The sequence below is a fragment of the Elaeis guineensis genome, chromosome 2 (assembly GCF_000442705.2).
Source record: "Elaeis guineensis isolate ETL-2024a chromosome 2, EG11, whole genome shotgun sequence".
In the NCBI taxonomy this organism is placed as follows: domain Eukaryota; kingdom Viridiplantae; phylum Streptophyta; class Magnoliopsida; order Arecales; family Arecaceae; genus Elaeis; species Elaeis guineensis.
In genome coordinates, this window is record NC_025994.2 from 11070023 (window position 1) to 11085035 (window position 15013).

At 38.7% G+C, this 15013-nt stretch overlaps 1 protein-coding gene across 1 annotated transcript; it reads right to left on the reverse strand.

Moving 5' to 3' along the window:
- Positions 1–12974: 12974 nt before the first annotated feature.
- On the reverse strand, positions 12975–13896 carry LOC140855413 (pathogenesis-related protein PRB1-2-like). Its single transcript, XM_073251299.1, has one exon. The coding sequence runs from the start codon at positions 13864–13866 to the stop codon at positions 13231–13233; it is 636 nt and encodes a 211-aa protein (XP_073107400.1). The 5' UTR covers positions 13867–13896; the 3' UTR covers positions 12975–13230.
- Positions 13897–15013: the final 1117 nt, after the last annotated feature.

A 15013-nucleotide genomic window follows, 5' to 3' on the forward strand; every position in this document is an offset into this window, starting at 1 on the left:
ACATATCCAAATTTTTTTTTTTTAGAGTTTAATGATTGAATCATTTATTCTTAAATTAAATTTATTATCTACTAATTTGACTGGTAACTGTATAGAGAAGATGTGTCTAGAATGTCACAAATCGGACGAGACAGACCATACCGCATTGTGGGGTTTCGAGGTCATTCACTCATCATATGGAGCACATAATAGGTAATTTTTAATTTTTAATTAGCATATAAATCTTTAGTTATTTAAAATTTTTTAAATTAATTATTCTCAAATTACAGAGAGATACTGAGAGTGGCGAGCTTCCTGGTAGGATCGATATCTACCAACGGACCCATCAGTGACAGTCAGGAGAGTGGACGATGGAGAGTCAGGAGCTTTTTGTAAATTTTTTAATTATTTTTTATTTACAGTTTAATTTTTATTACAAAATTAAAATAGCTATAACTTTAATTTTCAGGACCGTATGACAAACATGAGATCCCAACCTATCCTGAGGGTTCAACCGCACCCACAGATGATGAGATCTGTGATCAGGTGCTTGGTATGAGATCCTGTTATGTTAGGAGTCTAGGGTGTGGGATCATTACTACCTCATCTTCATGCTCGTCTAGGGCTGACATCCATTCTGCCTGTGAGGCTCAGCTGACGGAGATGCAGAGGCAAACTATCGAAGATCGATAGCAGGCTGAGTAGCAAGCTCAAGAGTTGGTTGCACACGTCGATGAGTATCAGCAGCTTCAGATCCAGATGATGGAGTGGATGGCACAGATGGAGCAGACGATATAACTGATGAGACAGCAGTAGATCGGTCCGAGCTCTTTCAAGCGCTCTCCTTCTCTAACTCGTTCTCCAGATGTCAATACTTGACGGCTTCTTTATGTAGTTTTTTATTTTTGTTTCAAATCTTTTATAATTTTAATTTAATATAATAAAATAATAAAATTTATTTATAAATTTATTTTTTAAAATATTTTATTTTAATATTTTATTTTTTATTTATAAAAAATATTATAAATATAAATTAAAAATATATATTCATAAATTATTTTTTTAAAAAATATGTTTAATTTATTAGTGATGGAATTATTTTTGATAAAATATTGGTCATTAAAAATATTTTAGTATGATAATTTAATTATTTAATAAATATAAAATTATTAAAATTTTATATAAAATTAATAGTGATAAAAATTTATTCATCGTAAATAATTATTAATGATGAAAATTTTTGTCAAAAATTATCATATTTATGATGTAAGTTTTATATTGCTAATATTATTTAAATTTAGTTTTTCAAAAAATTTATTATTAAATTAATAATGATGAAAAATTTTTATTGCAAAAAATATTATTTGCGATGTAAATTTTTTATCGCTAAAAGTTTTTAAAAATTTTATTTCAAAAAATTTTAATTAAATTAATGGTGATGAAAATTTTTTATCGCTATTAATTTTTTATTTATTAGCGATGTTCTAATTCATCGTAAATACTTTTTTATGATTAAAATTTTTCATCAAAAATATTTTAACGATGAAAATTATTCACCGTAAATAAATATTATTAGTGATGAAATATTTTTTTATTATAAAATATTATCAACGACATGATTATTTGTGATAAAATATTAGCGATGAAATTTTCATCGCTAATCATTAATAGCGATGAAAATAGATTATTAGCGATGAAAATTTTTTGTCGCTAATAATCTATTTTATTGTAGTGTTAGGATGGAGGATTTGTTGGTCCAACTCGGGTTAGATCTGATCTTAAAGGAAAGGTCAGAGGATATAATAAATAGGCAGTGAAGTTTTTTGGAAAAGAGAATATTTTCGATGATTAGGAGATATTTTGGCAGACTCAGTTTTATATGATGTGTTAGAGGAAAGATCACCTAAAGAATTGTGGTCGAGGTTGCACAATATGTATATGAGAAAGAACATACGTAATAAGTTGATGCTGAAGAAGAAATTGTATAGTCTTCGGATGTATGAAGGCGGAGATATTGTGAGTCATATTCAACGGTTCGACTAAATGAGTATGGATTTACTGAATCTTAAGGTGAAGATGGAAGAAGAGGACAAGAGCTTGCTCTTGCTATGCTCGCTATCCAATAGTTTTGATCCATTAGTGACAACCCTACTGTATGGTAAGGAGATGTTGTATTATGAAGATATAGTCTCAGTTCTCAAGTCCAATGAGTAGAAAGAATGAATAACAAAGGAGAGTATTTCTTAGAAGGGCCTCATTGTTAGGGATGTCTGGCAGGGACACCACCTCTATAGGACTTTTTCGATACCACACGTCATAGTAGGAAGAAAGAAAAAATAAAACAGAAATACAATCAAATACGTGGATCAGTCAAAAGGTTCACCTCCACAGGGTATGCAAGTTTCACTATGAAAAAAAATTATAAGAGAAGATCACACCCTCAACCCTTGTACACCCAATCTCTCTCTTTCAAGAAGCTCTCTCTCACAAAAACTCTCTCTAGGATGACCTCCTAAACCCCTAAAGTGATCGTTGTCTGCTACCTGACAATCTACCTGAAGTACCCCTGCTCCTGCTCTCTGTCGGCGCCTCTTCAGGGCCTGTTGCTGCTGCCTGCCGAACTACTTCTCTCGACTGTGCTCGGGTCTTTATCGATCACCATGCCATAGCTCTTCTTAAAGACCTCAAATCATTTCTGCACAGGTGTTCCAAAATGAATCCAATGTGAATTTCATCTTCTATCAGAACTCCAGGACCCTTTGAGCCATTTGATTACTATCGCAAACTCCCACAACCACTAGATCGCACACATGCATGAAAATGAAAGCGAAACAGAGCATGGACTGTGGTAGACCATGAGAAACGGGCCTCGAAATAGCCCAAATCCATGGTAGACTGTGTGAAATTGGGTGGGAAATGCTTGGTCAGTCCATAATGGCCTCCATGGACCATCGGTCCATGCACCGTGTGTGGATTCCGTGAGAAATTCATGCGGGCTATGCTGCATGGACTCCATAAGAAATCCACGCGGGCTGTGCTTGGGCTGCCTGCATGGGCCAGGGCCGCACCCATGCTTGCGCCTGCCTGGGCCTGGGCCATGCACCGTGCATGCCTGCATGTCTGTGCGTTGGGCTACGCGCTAGCGACTGGCCCATGCACTGCCATCGGCCCCGTCGGCCTCCGTTGCTCTGTGGGCTATGCTAGCTTCTCTCGCACGTAACTTCACCGTCTAGACTCCGTTTGGATTGATTTTGGGCTCGTTGGACTCTATTCAGCATCACGGATCTTGCTATAGGCTCAGTATGAATCGAATCTTGAGACATCAAATCTTAACAACCTCTATCTTGACTTGATATTCGGCCTCCTCCTAACTATGAGAGCTTCTAGATCTCCTCGCCCCTATACCTTGGGACAATCACCTGCTGATCATAGATGGATAAATATGGGAGTCGAGCGAGATCGCTCGATCCCATCTCCTTCGTATGCTATGCTCCTCCTAACTTAAGACCTACTTGGGATATTTTTCTATGGTAATAGGATTCTCATCCTGCGATATCATCTCTTATCCTCTTGAGTCCCACATCTCATGCTCGACCCCCTCCTCCTGGAGCTCCACCTCACTTTGGACTTCTCCTGACTTTTGAAGCTTTACCTTACATTGGGTCCCCACCAAATAGTAATGTCCTCTTATCCTCTTCTTTTTCTCTAGAATAAACCTATCACCGTGTATGACCTTCAGGATTCCTCCACCAGCTACTATCCTGTAGCCTCTCGAATCTAGTCTACTCAATGAAATAAGATTTCACTTGAAATTGGATATGTATCAGACCTCCTCCCAATCTTCTTACTACACCATCATGTGTCTTCTAGCTGACCATCCTGATGTCTCTGATCACATAGCTCGATCCATCCGATAGATAAATAGTACCCTCACTGCTCTCCAGGGAGTCAAACTGCTCCTCTCTGCAATATACATGATAGGTGCATGCAGAATCTAAAATTCACTGTAGGAAAGAAATAGATATCTCATCAGATATCTTCAGGATATCATCCTCTGTCTCACTACTAACCATCGCTGTAGTAGCCCTCATCCGATTCCTGAGTTGAGAGCAATCTCTGGCTAGATGCTCCAACTCATCACACTGATAATATCTGATCTTAGTCAAATCTCTCATCTTGGACTTCGACTACCCTCATTGTAACCTCTTAGTGCTCCGTCTGTCACCTTCTGCTCCTCCAAAAATCACCAAAACTGAGCTGCCACCATCTGAGCTCGAACTTAGGTTCTTCCTCTTGAGAACCTTATTTTGGAGAATCACCATGGTGATCTCATCCATCTTGATAGTGTTCTTTTTCACTAAAAGAGCAGTCATCAAGGACTCATACGAAGGAGAAACGATGCTAGAAAGACCAGCATCCTGATCTTCTCCTCAATTTTTTCGCCAACACTGAGGAGGTTGGTGAGGATCTTCTAGAAGTGACTGAGATGCTCTTGCATGCTCTATCCTTTAGTCATCCGTAGCTGATAAAACTGCCTCTAGAGGAAGAGAATATTGATAAGAGACTTTGCCATGTATAACTCTTCGAGCTTCGACCACAACACCATTAAAAAAGACTCACCAAGCACATAGATCACCACCTCATTCTTTAGGTACAAGCAGATCATATTCATCGTCTGCATCTAGAGCCACCTTCAATCCTGCACCTCCATAGTAGTTAGCTTCTCCTCGCACAAGAGAGTATTGATCAACCCTTGCTAGATGAGCACGTCCTTCACCTTTGCTTGCCACAAGATGAAACTGCTCTTTTCATCAAATCTGTTGACTCTACTTTGATTGAACCTATTTTTTCTATCTTCAATTTTGTTCACCACCATTGCAACCTGCATTCTGGTACCACCTCATTCTGATACCACTTGTTGGGGATGTCTAACCAGGACACCACCTCCATAGAACCTTTTCGATACCATGCATCGCAGTAGAAAAAAAGAAGAAATAAAATAGAAACACAATCAAATACGTGAATCAGCTAGAAAGCTCACCTCCATGAGGCATGCAAGCTTCATTATAAAAAAAAATTACAAGAGGAGATCATATCCTCAACCCTCGTAAACTCAATCTCTCTCTCAAGAAGCTCTCTTTCATAAAAGCTCTCTTTTTAGAAAGATCTCCTGAACCCCTGAGTAATCACTGTCTATTGCCTGACTGTCTATCTAAAGCACCCTTGCTCCTGTTCTCTGTTGGCACCTCTTCAGGGCTTGCTGCTGTTGGCTGCCGATCTACTTCTCTCAGCTATGCTCAGGTCTCTACCAATCACTATGCTATAACTCTTCTTAAAGACCTCAGATCGTTTCTGCACAGGAGTTCTAAAATGAGTCCAACATGAATTCCATCTCCTATCAGAACTCTAGGACCCTTTGAGCCATTTGATCACCACTGCAAACTCCCACAGCCACTGGATCATGCATCCACATGAAAATCTGAGTGAAATAGAGCATGGACCATGGTAGACTGTGAGAAATGGGCTTGGAAATGGCCCCAATCCTAGTAGACCATGCAAAATTGGATGGAAAATGCCCGATCAGTCCATAATGGTCTCCATGGACTGTCGGTTCACTCACCGTGCATGGACTGCGTGAAAAATCTATGCGGGCCGTGCCTACGTGTACCTGCCTGGGCCTGGGCCGCACCTATGTGCACACCCACCTAGGCCTGGGCCATGCATCGTGTGTGCCCACACGTCCATGCAATGGGCCATGTGCTCACAGCCGGCTCGCAAGCCACCATCGACCATCGCCGACCTCCGTTGCTCTATGGGTCGTGCTAGTTTATCTCGCACGTAACTTTACTGTCTAGACTCTGTTTGGACTGATCTTGGACTTGTTGGATTCCATTCGTCATCACAGATCTCGCTATAGGCTTAGTGTGGATTGAATCTTGAGGTATCAAATTTTAACACTCATCATAGAGTAGAGGCCTAAGAGAGAAAAGGATAGGAAGGAGCACACGGGGTGGTACAAGTCCCAGAAAAGTAGTAAGGTGGCAAGGTGCTTCAAGTGCATTAAAGCAGGATACTTTAAGCGAGATTGTTCGCTTTGGAAGTAGTGTAAGGGAGAAAGAAAAGAGACTGATTCTTTGATTGTCGTTGCTGATTCAGAAGAGGAGGATTTTCTCTTAATGGTTTTGAAAGGATCTACAGTGTGTGGAGGATCCGAAACAGCAACAGCAGTGGTGGAGGAGCAGCAGGAGGTCCAATAGGGCAACGTTGGGCAACTGGCCTCATTTTTGGATTTGCCTTTTGTAGGTGCACCATCCAGAGGTGCCTCCACATGTGGAGGGAGGTTTAGCATAAGTTCAGAGCTGATGGGTACAAGAAAAGGAGAAAAATTCCAGTACTAGTGGCGATATCGCACTGTACAAATTGATGCAGAATGTGTGGCATGCAGAAAGAAATGGCTTTGAGGAGATGGTGTCATATGAATTGGTTCCAGCAAGAGGAGATCTTAAAACCTATGAGGAGGTTGAGGCAAGCCAAAAAGAAGATAGGTAAATCTAGGGCATGCCAGAAGAGCTAGTCTCTCTAGGAGAACCTGAAGCAGCGGTTGGTGCAGTTGTCTAGCAGAAGAAAGCTTACAGGACATAAGTGGGTACCTAAATGCAAGGAAGGACCTTCAACCCAAGGGGAGGTGGACGTCTCAGAGGCCTCCAAGAGAGCTCCAAGGCTGAAGGGTTTGGTATTGACGATGGGATTTACACAAGGTGCTGTCAAGATGCACGGCGACATCAGGTTGGTGCAGTGGACTGCATGAAGTTTGTCAAGACTTTGGAGCACTAAGGTGGAGATTGTAGACTCAGATGTAGTGCTTTCAAGCCTTAGGAGGTCAGGTGAGGAGCTATGATATTGGCTCCATGAGTTTAGGATCGATTTGGGTCTTAGGACTAGGACCAATTTGTTCCTAGGGTGGAGGTTCAGCCCTCCATGGTCTTGAGGTCCAGGAATTGGAGTCTTGATGGTCTTGAGGCCCAATAGATTTGGATCTTGAGTGGGCTAATCTATATTTGGGTTAGGTTTGGATCTAAAAGGATGAGAGCATATCAAGTCATGGGTGTACATGGGCTTGGATTCAGTACAATCACATTGGGTTAGCCATGAGAGTTTTTGGGCTAAGATTTGATCTATTTATATAGATATATATATATATACATATATATATACATGTAATTTGATCAAATGATAGTAGAATGAAAAGAACCTTTTTTCCTAACTCTCTTCTCTCTCTCTCTACTTCTTCATGCCGCCAAAGGCAAGAAACACTAGGGTTTCTTGCCCCCCCATCCAAATAAGGAAAGAATCAAGGGAAGGCGCTAGGGTTTCTAGCGCCTCCATCTCCTAGCCTCCAAGGCTTTTGTGCCCAAGCTCTTGGCTGTCCAAATGGGGGGTCTCCACATCCCTTTCCTTACTGCGGTGGCTACTTTTTAGATCCAAGGAAGGGGCACCACCCATCAAAGGAAGAAGAAACCAAGGAGGCGCACAAGGAAAACCCTAGAGGTGCTCGGGTTTGTAGTTGCCTATCATATTTGGCCTTATCCTTCTTACCGCCCCCTTTGTTGGATATTTATGGTTGGTTCCAAGTCTCCACACCTCCAAGAAAGTTATCCAATAGATGCAAGCTCTTAAGAATAACCTAGTAGACATCCAAAGTTACAACCTCATAGGTTACTTCATCAATACACCTCTCAGTGATGCCAAACTTGAAGATACATTGCTTGGTGATCTTCAACTCAACATCCTTCTGAATCTGACCAAGAGGGTAACTATAAGAACAAGGATGAGGCTTGGTCAGCAACTTCAGCTTCTGAACTAAATTTTCAAAAATAAGATTCTTTGACTTTCAGGATCTACAATAGCCTCGATGATGCTCTACTTTACTTGGATGTTCCAAAAAAATGAGTTCCTTACATGCCTCTAAATCTACCTTAGTTGTTGTTTTGGGGTTTCCTGCCATCAAGCTCAATTTAATTTGGATGCTTTCATGGAGATCTCCAACATACTTCATAAAAACTACATAATCATCGATGAAGATTTCGAGAGAGATTGCTTGTTTGTGAAACTCTGTAGTATAGCTCTAGACAGATTGATCATACCTTTGCTGCAGGTAATGTCATTTAATCCACCAATCTTTTTAATGGATGATTGAATAAAACTATTTTCTGATTAAGCCCTTGAATTTGCTCCACATCAAATTACAATTATCATTGTTTCCTATGTATGAATTCCACTAGATGAAAGTATGGTTAGAAAGCTCAAGACAAGTAAAAACTATCTCCTGGATACTAAAGTATCCATAAATAGTAAAGTAGATCTCTAATTGGTGTAGCTAATTATCTTACCTTTTTGCATCAACAATTCCATCACATACAGAGATCTTGGTTTAAGCTTCATCTTTAAATAGTTGATGAGAGAATATTTTTGTATCTCTAGGTTGCTCATCCTCCTAGATGGAGGATCGTTATCTCCAAACATTAGAGATAACTTCATAATAGGAGTTGTTGGCATTTGTGCTTATGCTGAAGGTACCATCAATCTGGAAATAGTTTTGGTGAATTGGATAATCTTCTCCATTAGTTATGTGAGATGTCCCTTCATTTCATCATCCATCAAGGAAGAACTAGCAGTCATATTTGTCTTTGTCCTTCGATGTACTTAAAGTATGAATACCTCTTCTCCTGATTACTTGTATTGTCCATGCATCTGGACCATATACTAAACATCTCTCCATATATGTAGAGGATCGATGCTTTAATCTCAACTTAATTTGATCGGAGAGAAAGAAGATTTCCTTTAATCCACTCTCCACTTTCTCTCTCTATAAGTTTCATTTTCTTTCTCTACTTTCTCTCTCTAAAATTTTTTCTCCTTAGATCATTTCTCTCTCTTGATAAATTTTTTTCTCTAGAAGTCATCTCTCTAGGATTAGCTAGTGAAGGGATTTATTTGAATGATTTTGATCCAATTCAAGCAAAGAGAGTCCTAATCTCCTGTCGTCGGGCATTGTACCGATAACCACCTTGGTCAGATCGGGATACCATTGGATTTGATTGTCTGTGATTTTTTATTGAACCATCTATATGCTAATTCAACCATGATTTGATGAAATCATCTGAATCGAATCGATCAGGTTGCTGGGTAGTGTCGCAAGATTTGCCTTGTTCCATTTTGTTAATTTTTCTCTACTTTGATATTTCTTCTCAATGTGATGTATGAACTGATCAATGAATTCAACTTGTTGCATTGAATCTAAGTTGATTTTGTTAGTCAGACAATATGCGCTCACTATCCAAGTCTTTATTGAGGATTGTGAGATCTAATCTTTGTTAATCTCTTTTAAATAATTATATTTTAAGTGATCCTGATTAGTTAAAGCTATTTGATCAAATTATTCTCTGACTATGGCCATTGCATAGTGCACTAACTCAAGTTCAACTCTTTTTGTATAAAGATATATTTTAAATTTTTATGATCCATGAAAACCTCATAGTGTATACCATATAAATAATGCCTCCATATTTTTAGAGAAAAAATCATAACTGCCAACTCTAAATCATGTGTAGGGTAGTTTAACTCATATGACTTTAACTGTCTAGAGGCATAGACTATCACTTTTTCATTCTATATTAGAATACAACCAAAATCCTTACAAAATACGTCACTGTAGATAGTAAAACCTTCTATCTCATAGATTGTCTCTTTAAACTCTCATGAAAAATCAAGATACATGTGCAAGACCATTAACACACAAACTCGAGATGGAGAATTCTATACTATGTGTATGATAGTTAATTGAAATCTAGATCAAAGGAATGTTGGTCAAGACTTAGTTTACTCCAATGCCTTCAAATAAAAACTATTCATACTGAGTGAGATTAAGTCTTATAAAGACACCTTGCTCATTATATAATATAGCATCCAGCAATCTATATTTTTAATTCATATTTTAGTTTATTGTTTTAGAAAATTTTTAGTTTATGGGGGATTGTTGGAGGGAATCTTAAATGAAAAACTCAAAATTTTTCTCAAATTCAAAGCTTCCTTCAAATATTTTTACTTTTTACAACCCATTTTAAGATTCTTTAGTCCTATATTGGAAAAGGATGAATCTTTAAGTCGTATATATGTGAAGGGCTTGTTTAAAGCCCCTTAGGGCATTAATATGGTTGAAGAAAAATTCTTTAATACATACGCGAAACCGATCAAATTGGACTGGACTAAATCAGGCAGGATGTGGGTGCAGGTGCGGGTGTGGTTTAAACACCCTACAAATCCAAAAAATATTTTTATTCTTATTTTACCTTTTACTGCCTTTAATGTCTTATTCCATTTTTGAATGTTGGGTTACATTACTATTTCTAAACATTGGGCTCCTAATTAAATCCTTAATGGGTGAGCATTAGGCCTCTAATTATAGGTTTAATGGGTCCAAATGGTCAGATTATAATAGCTATAAAAAGGCCATCCTAAGACCTAATCTATAATGCCCTAAAAAAATATTTTCTTCTCCTCTCCAAAGTTCTTTCCTCTGCTTTAGTTTTGTAATCTTCATCTATTCCTAATCATTTACTAGGTGCTAAAAGAATCTCCATCAATTTTTTCCATGATTATGTCTATAGGTGGAGAATCCCGATTGTATTTTAGGATAGATTTCTCAAATTATTCTGCATGAAAGAAGGAAATATGCCTTAGGACAGTATCCAATATACTTTTGGATTTGATAATTTTATTCTTATTTTTTATTTTTATGATCTTCAGTACTTCTTCAATAATTCTGCAATTGTGAATTTTCTTAATCTACATCTAAAATTTTAAGCATTGTTGTAACAATAGATACATACCTCCTAATATAAAAGACTCACAAATTTCACTGCAGAGGTTTTAAGTGTTGGAATTTATCTGATTGGGCCCATCCAAATGCGATCCAACTAACACATTAAGATTTGTTTTACTTATTTTAATTTGATCTGTTCTGATTCAAGATAAGCCTCCAATAGGATGATAGGATATATTTGTGGTGGTTGCGATAAAGTTAAACTCTATATAATTGAAGTATAGATAACGTCCATCTTAATCTTTATAACTGACTTTGATACTGTCTCTAATGGGTGAGGTATGTTATAAAATGATGTCCTGCCATCGAGAGCACTCAAAGTTGGGTTTATAATATCAAGATACTGCTTGTGGGCAACAAGGAATACATCCGGATCCTCTCCAGATTGCGGCCAGGCTAGCTCCAGAGATCATGACAGCATCGATCTTTCATTTTCGTGTAAATTTTAATATTCTGAAATTTAGACAATCCTAGTCGAAGCTAAGTTGCATAACACACACAAGCAAGATGCATGCCATAATTGTTGTCCGTATGATGTAATTCATTTTGTCGCTGAGTGTGATGCAGATCACTAGTTTCATAAACCATTGGTTTTTCTCGGGATAAAATGAAGTCAATTAAAAAGGAAATTGAGTAAACTTTAACAGGAGAGGCGTGAGTAATATGCAGATGAGAACACAACATCTCTTAGGACTATTGCTTTATTTTGCAAAAGCTGAATGTGTATTTTTTTTTCTCAGCAACTACAATCATGTCCATTGTAACTCTTCGATCTCATTGCAATCATAAGAAGATAGAAAAAGGACACATCATGTGTATTGCTTTAGCCCTTATTTCATTAAGGACATGGATTCAAAATTTAATGGCGAATCAATCTATTTGTTGACTCCTTTTTGCGGTCACTTTAAGAAAATAGGACAAAAATCTTAATGCTCAAGCTTATTCAGGAAAAGCTTTTGGTTGATGGCCTTGATGTTTCTTTTAGTTGACCATGAAAAGAGAAATATTGAAGATTTATTTTCTAAATACCATTGGTCGTTGATGAAATTTTCCTGAAATCCTCTTTGTTGCTTTCCAAATCATACTGACATCTTGCTGCTGATTAAGGGTGCCAAAGGATGAAGACTGAGTTCACATTCGAATATAATTATCTTGAGGATGAGCTTGTCATGTAGGTATGGTAGATCACATTATATTGACAATTTAATCTCATGTTTCAGTACGTCATAATCAAAGGCTCATAATTTTCTTTGCTGATCACATTTGAAAACTAATTTTTAGATACTCAATTATAAGACATCTGTTTTTGCAGCTTATAGACTCTCATTCTTATCTGTTCTTTTTTAACTATTGTGATGCTTCAGATACAACTTTGACCCCATTCTTTTAACCCCCCTTTGAAGAAATCAGGAGCAGGATTTGTTTTGCCTATGACCTGTTTGACCTGTTAGGTTTTTGCTGCTCTGAAACCAAATCTAGAGTGAAGCACAGATCTGAATGCAAGAATTTGTTTCTGCAGAGGTGAATCTGCTATAAGTTCAGGAACATGTAACGATGAATGAAATTGATATATTATTTAGGAAAAGCTTATCTCATGTTAATCCAAAGCTGATTGTATGTTAAATATTCAGAATGAAAAAAAAGGTTAGCAGCTAACGAAATCCTCCTTCAAAAAAGTTCATGAAACAAAGAAAACAATGAACTCCAATATATATTTGCATAACGGACTATGGATCATAGAGATTTGAGATGCCAGCTATGTTTGGCTTGCTAATATGATGAGCAACAGTCATCTACTGCTAAAACAGGCAACGTTACACCCATCCAAATATATATGCACAATTTTTTATATTACAAAATATGCATCATAGGGGATCCGCAATCAACATATACACACATCCTAGGCCACCCTACTTACATGATGGTACTGGCGGCTGAGAACTCGACCTCAATGGTACCGTGACTTTGTTCCCAATGCAAAATTTTTTAATCTGGTGGCATATGTCCTAGTGCAGATTCTCCTAGAAGGAAGTCTGTAGTTCTCGGGCTTCAAAATGTAAATCGCGTGCATAGTTTTTCTAGCTTATGAGACCATGCAAGCACACACGTGATATTTATATTAGGACCCATAAACTCCCCTTTCATTTATTTGATAGGAAATACAAAAACACAAACCTCGAGGTGCTATATATATATATATATATATATATATACGCGCGCGCGCGCGCGCGCGCACACACATCACAATACAACGGCAACCATGCTTCAACACAGCAGGGTGGGCCGGCTATAAAGCATCGTTTTCGAGCTTCACCAAACGAGCAAGCGAGAGAAAAGGGATACACAGGGAGGGCCATGTCACTCTCCTATCACACTACCCGAGCGATAACATCCTCCTCCACATCCGCAGCTTCTGCCTCGGCCATCTCCACAGTTCCTTCCATGGCCTCCTCCACGGCCACTTCAACAAGCTCCCCCATGGCACCTCTCACAGCCTCCATCGCTTCCTCACGGACGCAACGGTATGGCCGCTGCCCTGGCAGGTTGCCACGTGGGTTGTAGCTGCACATGATGAAGTAGTTACCGTTGTTGCATCTCATGCGTGCGCAACCGAGCTGCGTCGATGTGCTCCACACCACCTGCGTGTAGTGCGAGCATGTCCTCCCTGCAGCACAAGTGTTGGATGGGCAGCGGTAATACTGCTTCTCACTCACCCATGAGGCCACCGCAGCGGAGGGAGTGTCCCTGCCGCGGGTGCCGATGTAAATGTTCCAGCCATAGGGGCCGGGTGGGGGAATAGGCCTGCAGTCCCGAACACGCTGGGAGGCGTACCTCTGGGCGAAGTTTGCTAGATTCTGGTTCCAACTCATGCGGGGCAGGCCCAGCGCCGCTCGGGCGGCGTTGTGGGGGCCGAGGTACTCATTCTGGGCTTGGGCAAGATGGATGGTGGAAAGGCAAATGGCGCTCACGATAGCAAGAGAAAATGCAACCTTTGAGAACCCCATTTTCGTTGGTTTAACAGAGGAAGAGTGTGTGATGGGTGAGATGGCTAGGGTTGTTGGTGATATTTATAGATACAGATGGGGTGGCCAGTGGAGGGCATCTTGCCCTTTATTCGCGGCCAACTCTGCAAGGTTAGGTACTCTTTCATCACTGCCTGTTATTCTATATAGCCATCACATTCTATCCTCCAATAAACTAAACATGGTTGTATAGGGTTATGATTCTTTAAGTAAGGGTTGTTTTGGAGGTGTTGTGTAGAGATTTAGGTAGGTCATCGCCTTAAAGATGTGAAAACTTGTGTTTAACAAAGCAAAGGAAAGTCATGCTGCTTCCTTTGCGGGCTCTGGCATCGCTGCTGGCATACTTTGTTCTAACCTAACAGCTGAGCTGTCTATCATCTATTTTGCTTTCTTGGTTTGAGCAATCATAGCAACCAATTTTGGGTTGCAACCATCACTTAAGATCAAGCTATTACGATATTTATTTTCATTTTTTCTTAGAAGTCCATTACAACCTATTGGCTTACAACCTGATGGGAGGACAACTAATTTCCATGTGTTATTACCCATACTAGAATAAATTTCTTTATTAATTAATAGCTTATTTTTGGGGAACATAAAGAAATTTGATCCAAGGATTTTTGCCTTTCTAACTCTTTTAGCTATTCTTGTATAGGCTAAAGATTTCTTTCTCTGTCATTCTCTAATTGTTCCTTTTTGTGTGGAAGATGATTTTATTCTGAAATATATACTTTACATTTAGGAATTGAATTAAACCTATTTTCATAAAATATGATATCTCTCGCTCAGTTATAGTATTGATTGCTATTGAGTCATTAGGTTTTATTATTATGAACCAATATATCTTACAATTTTGTGCATATTCTAAGAATATGCATTCAATTCCTCTTTCCTCTAGCTTTGTCTTTTCGGATGTAAAAATCCTTACAATAGCTCTACATCCCGAGTAGTATAGATCAGGCATTCTCTTCCTCGAAAGTTCATAAAAGATTTTATTACTTCTTTTATTAGGAACTATGTTTAATATATGACCAGCTCAAATAGAGCTTCACTCCAAAATCTTGTCTTAAACCAAAATTAGAAAGCATTGCCTCAACTATTTCTATGAGCAACTTATTTTTTTCTTCTG

What these genes read in the sequence shown, in the direction of transcription:
- LOC140855413 (XM_073251299.1), bottom strand. Translation starts at nt 13,866, where the DNA reads ATGGGGTTCTCAAAGGTTGCATTTTCTCTTGCTATCGTGAGCGCCATT.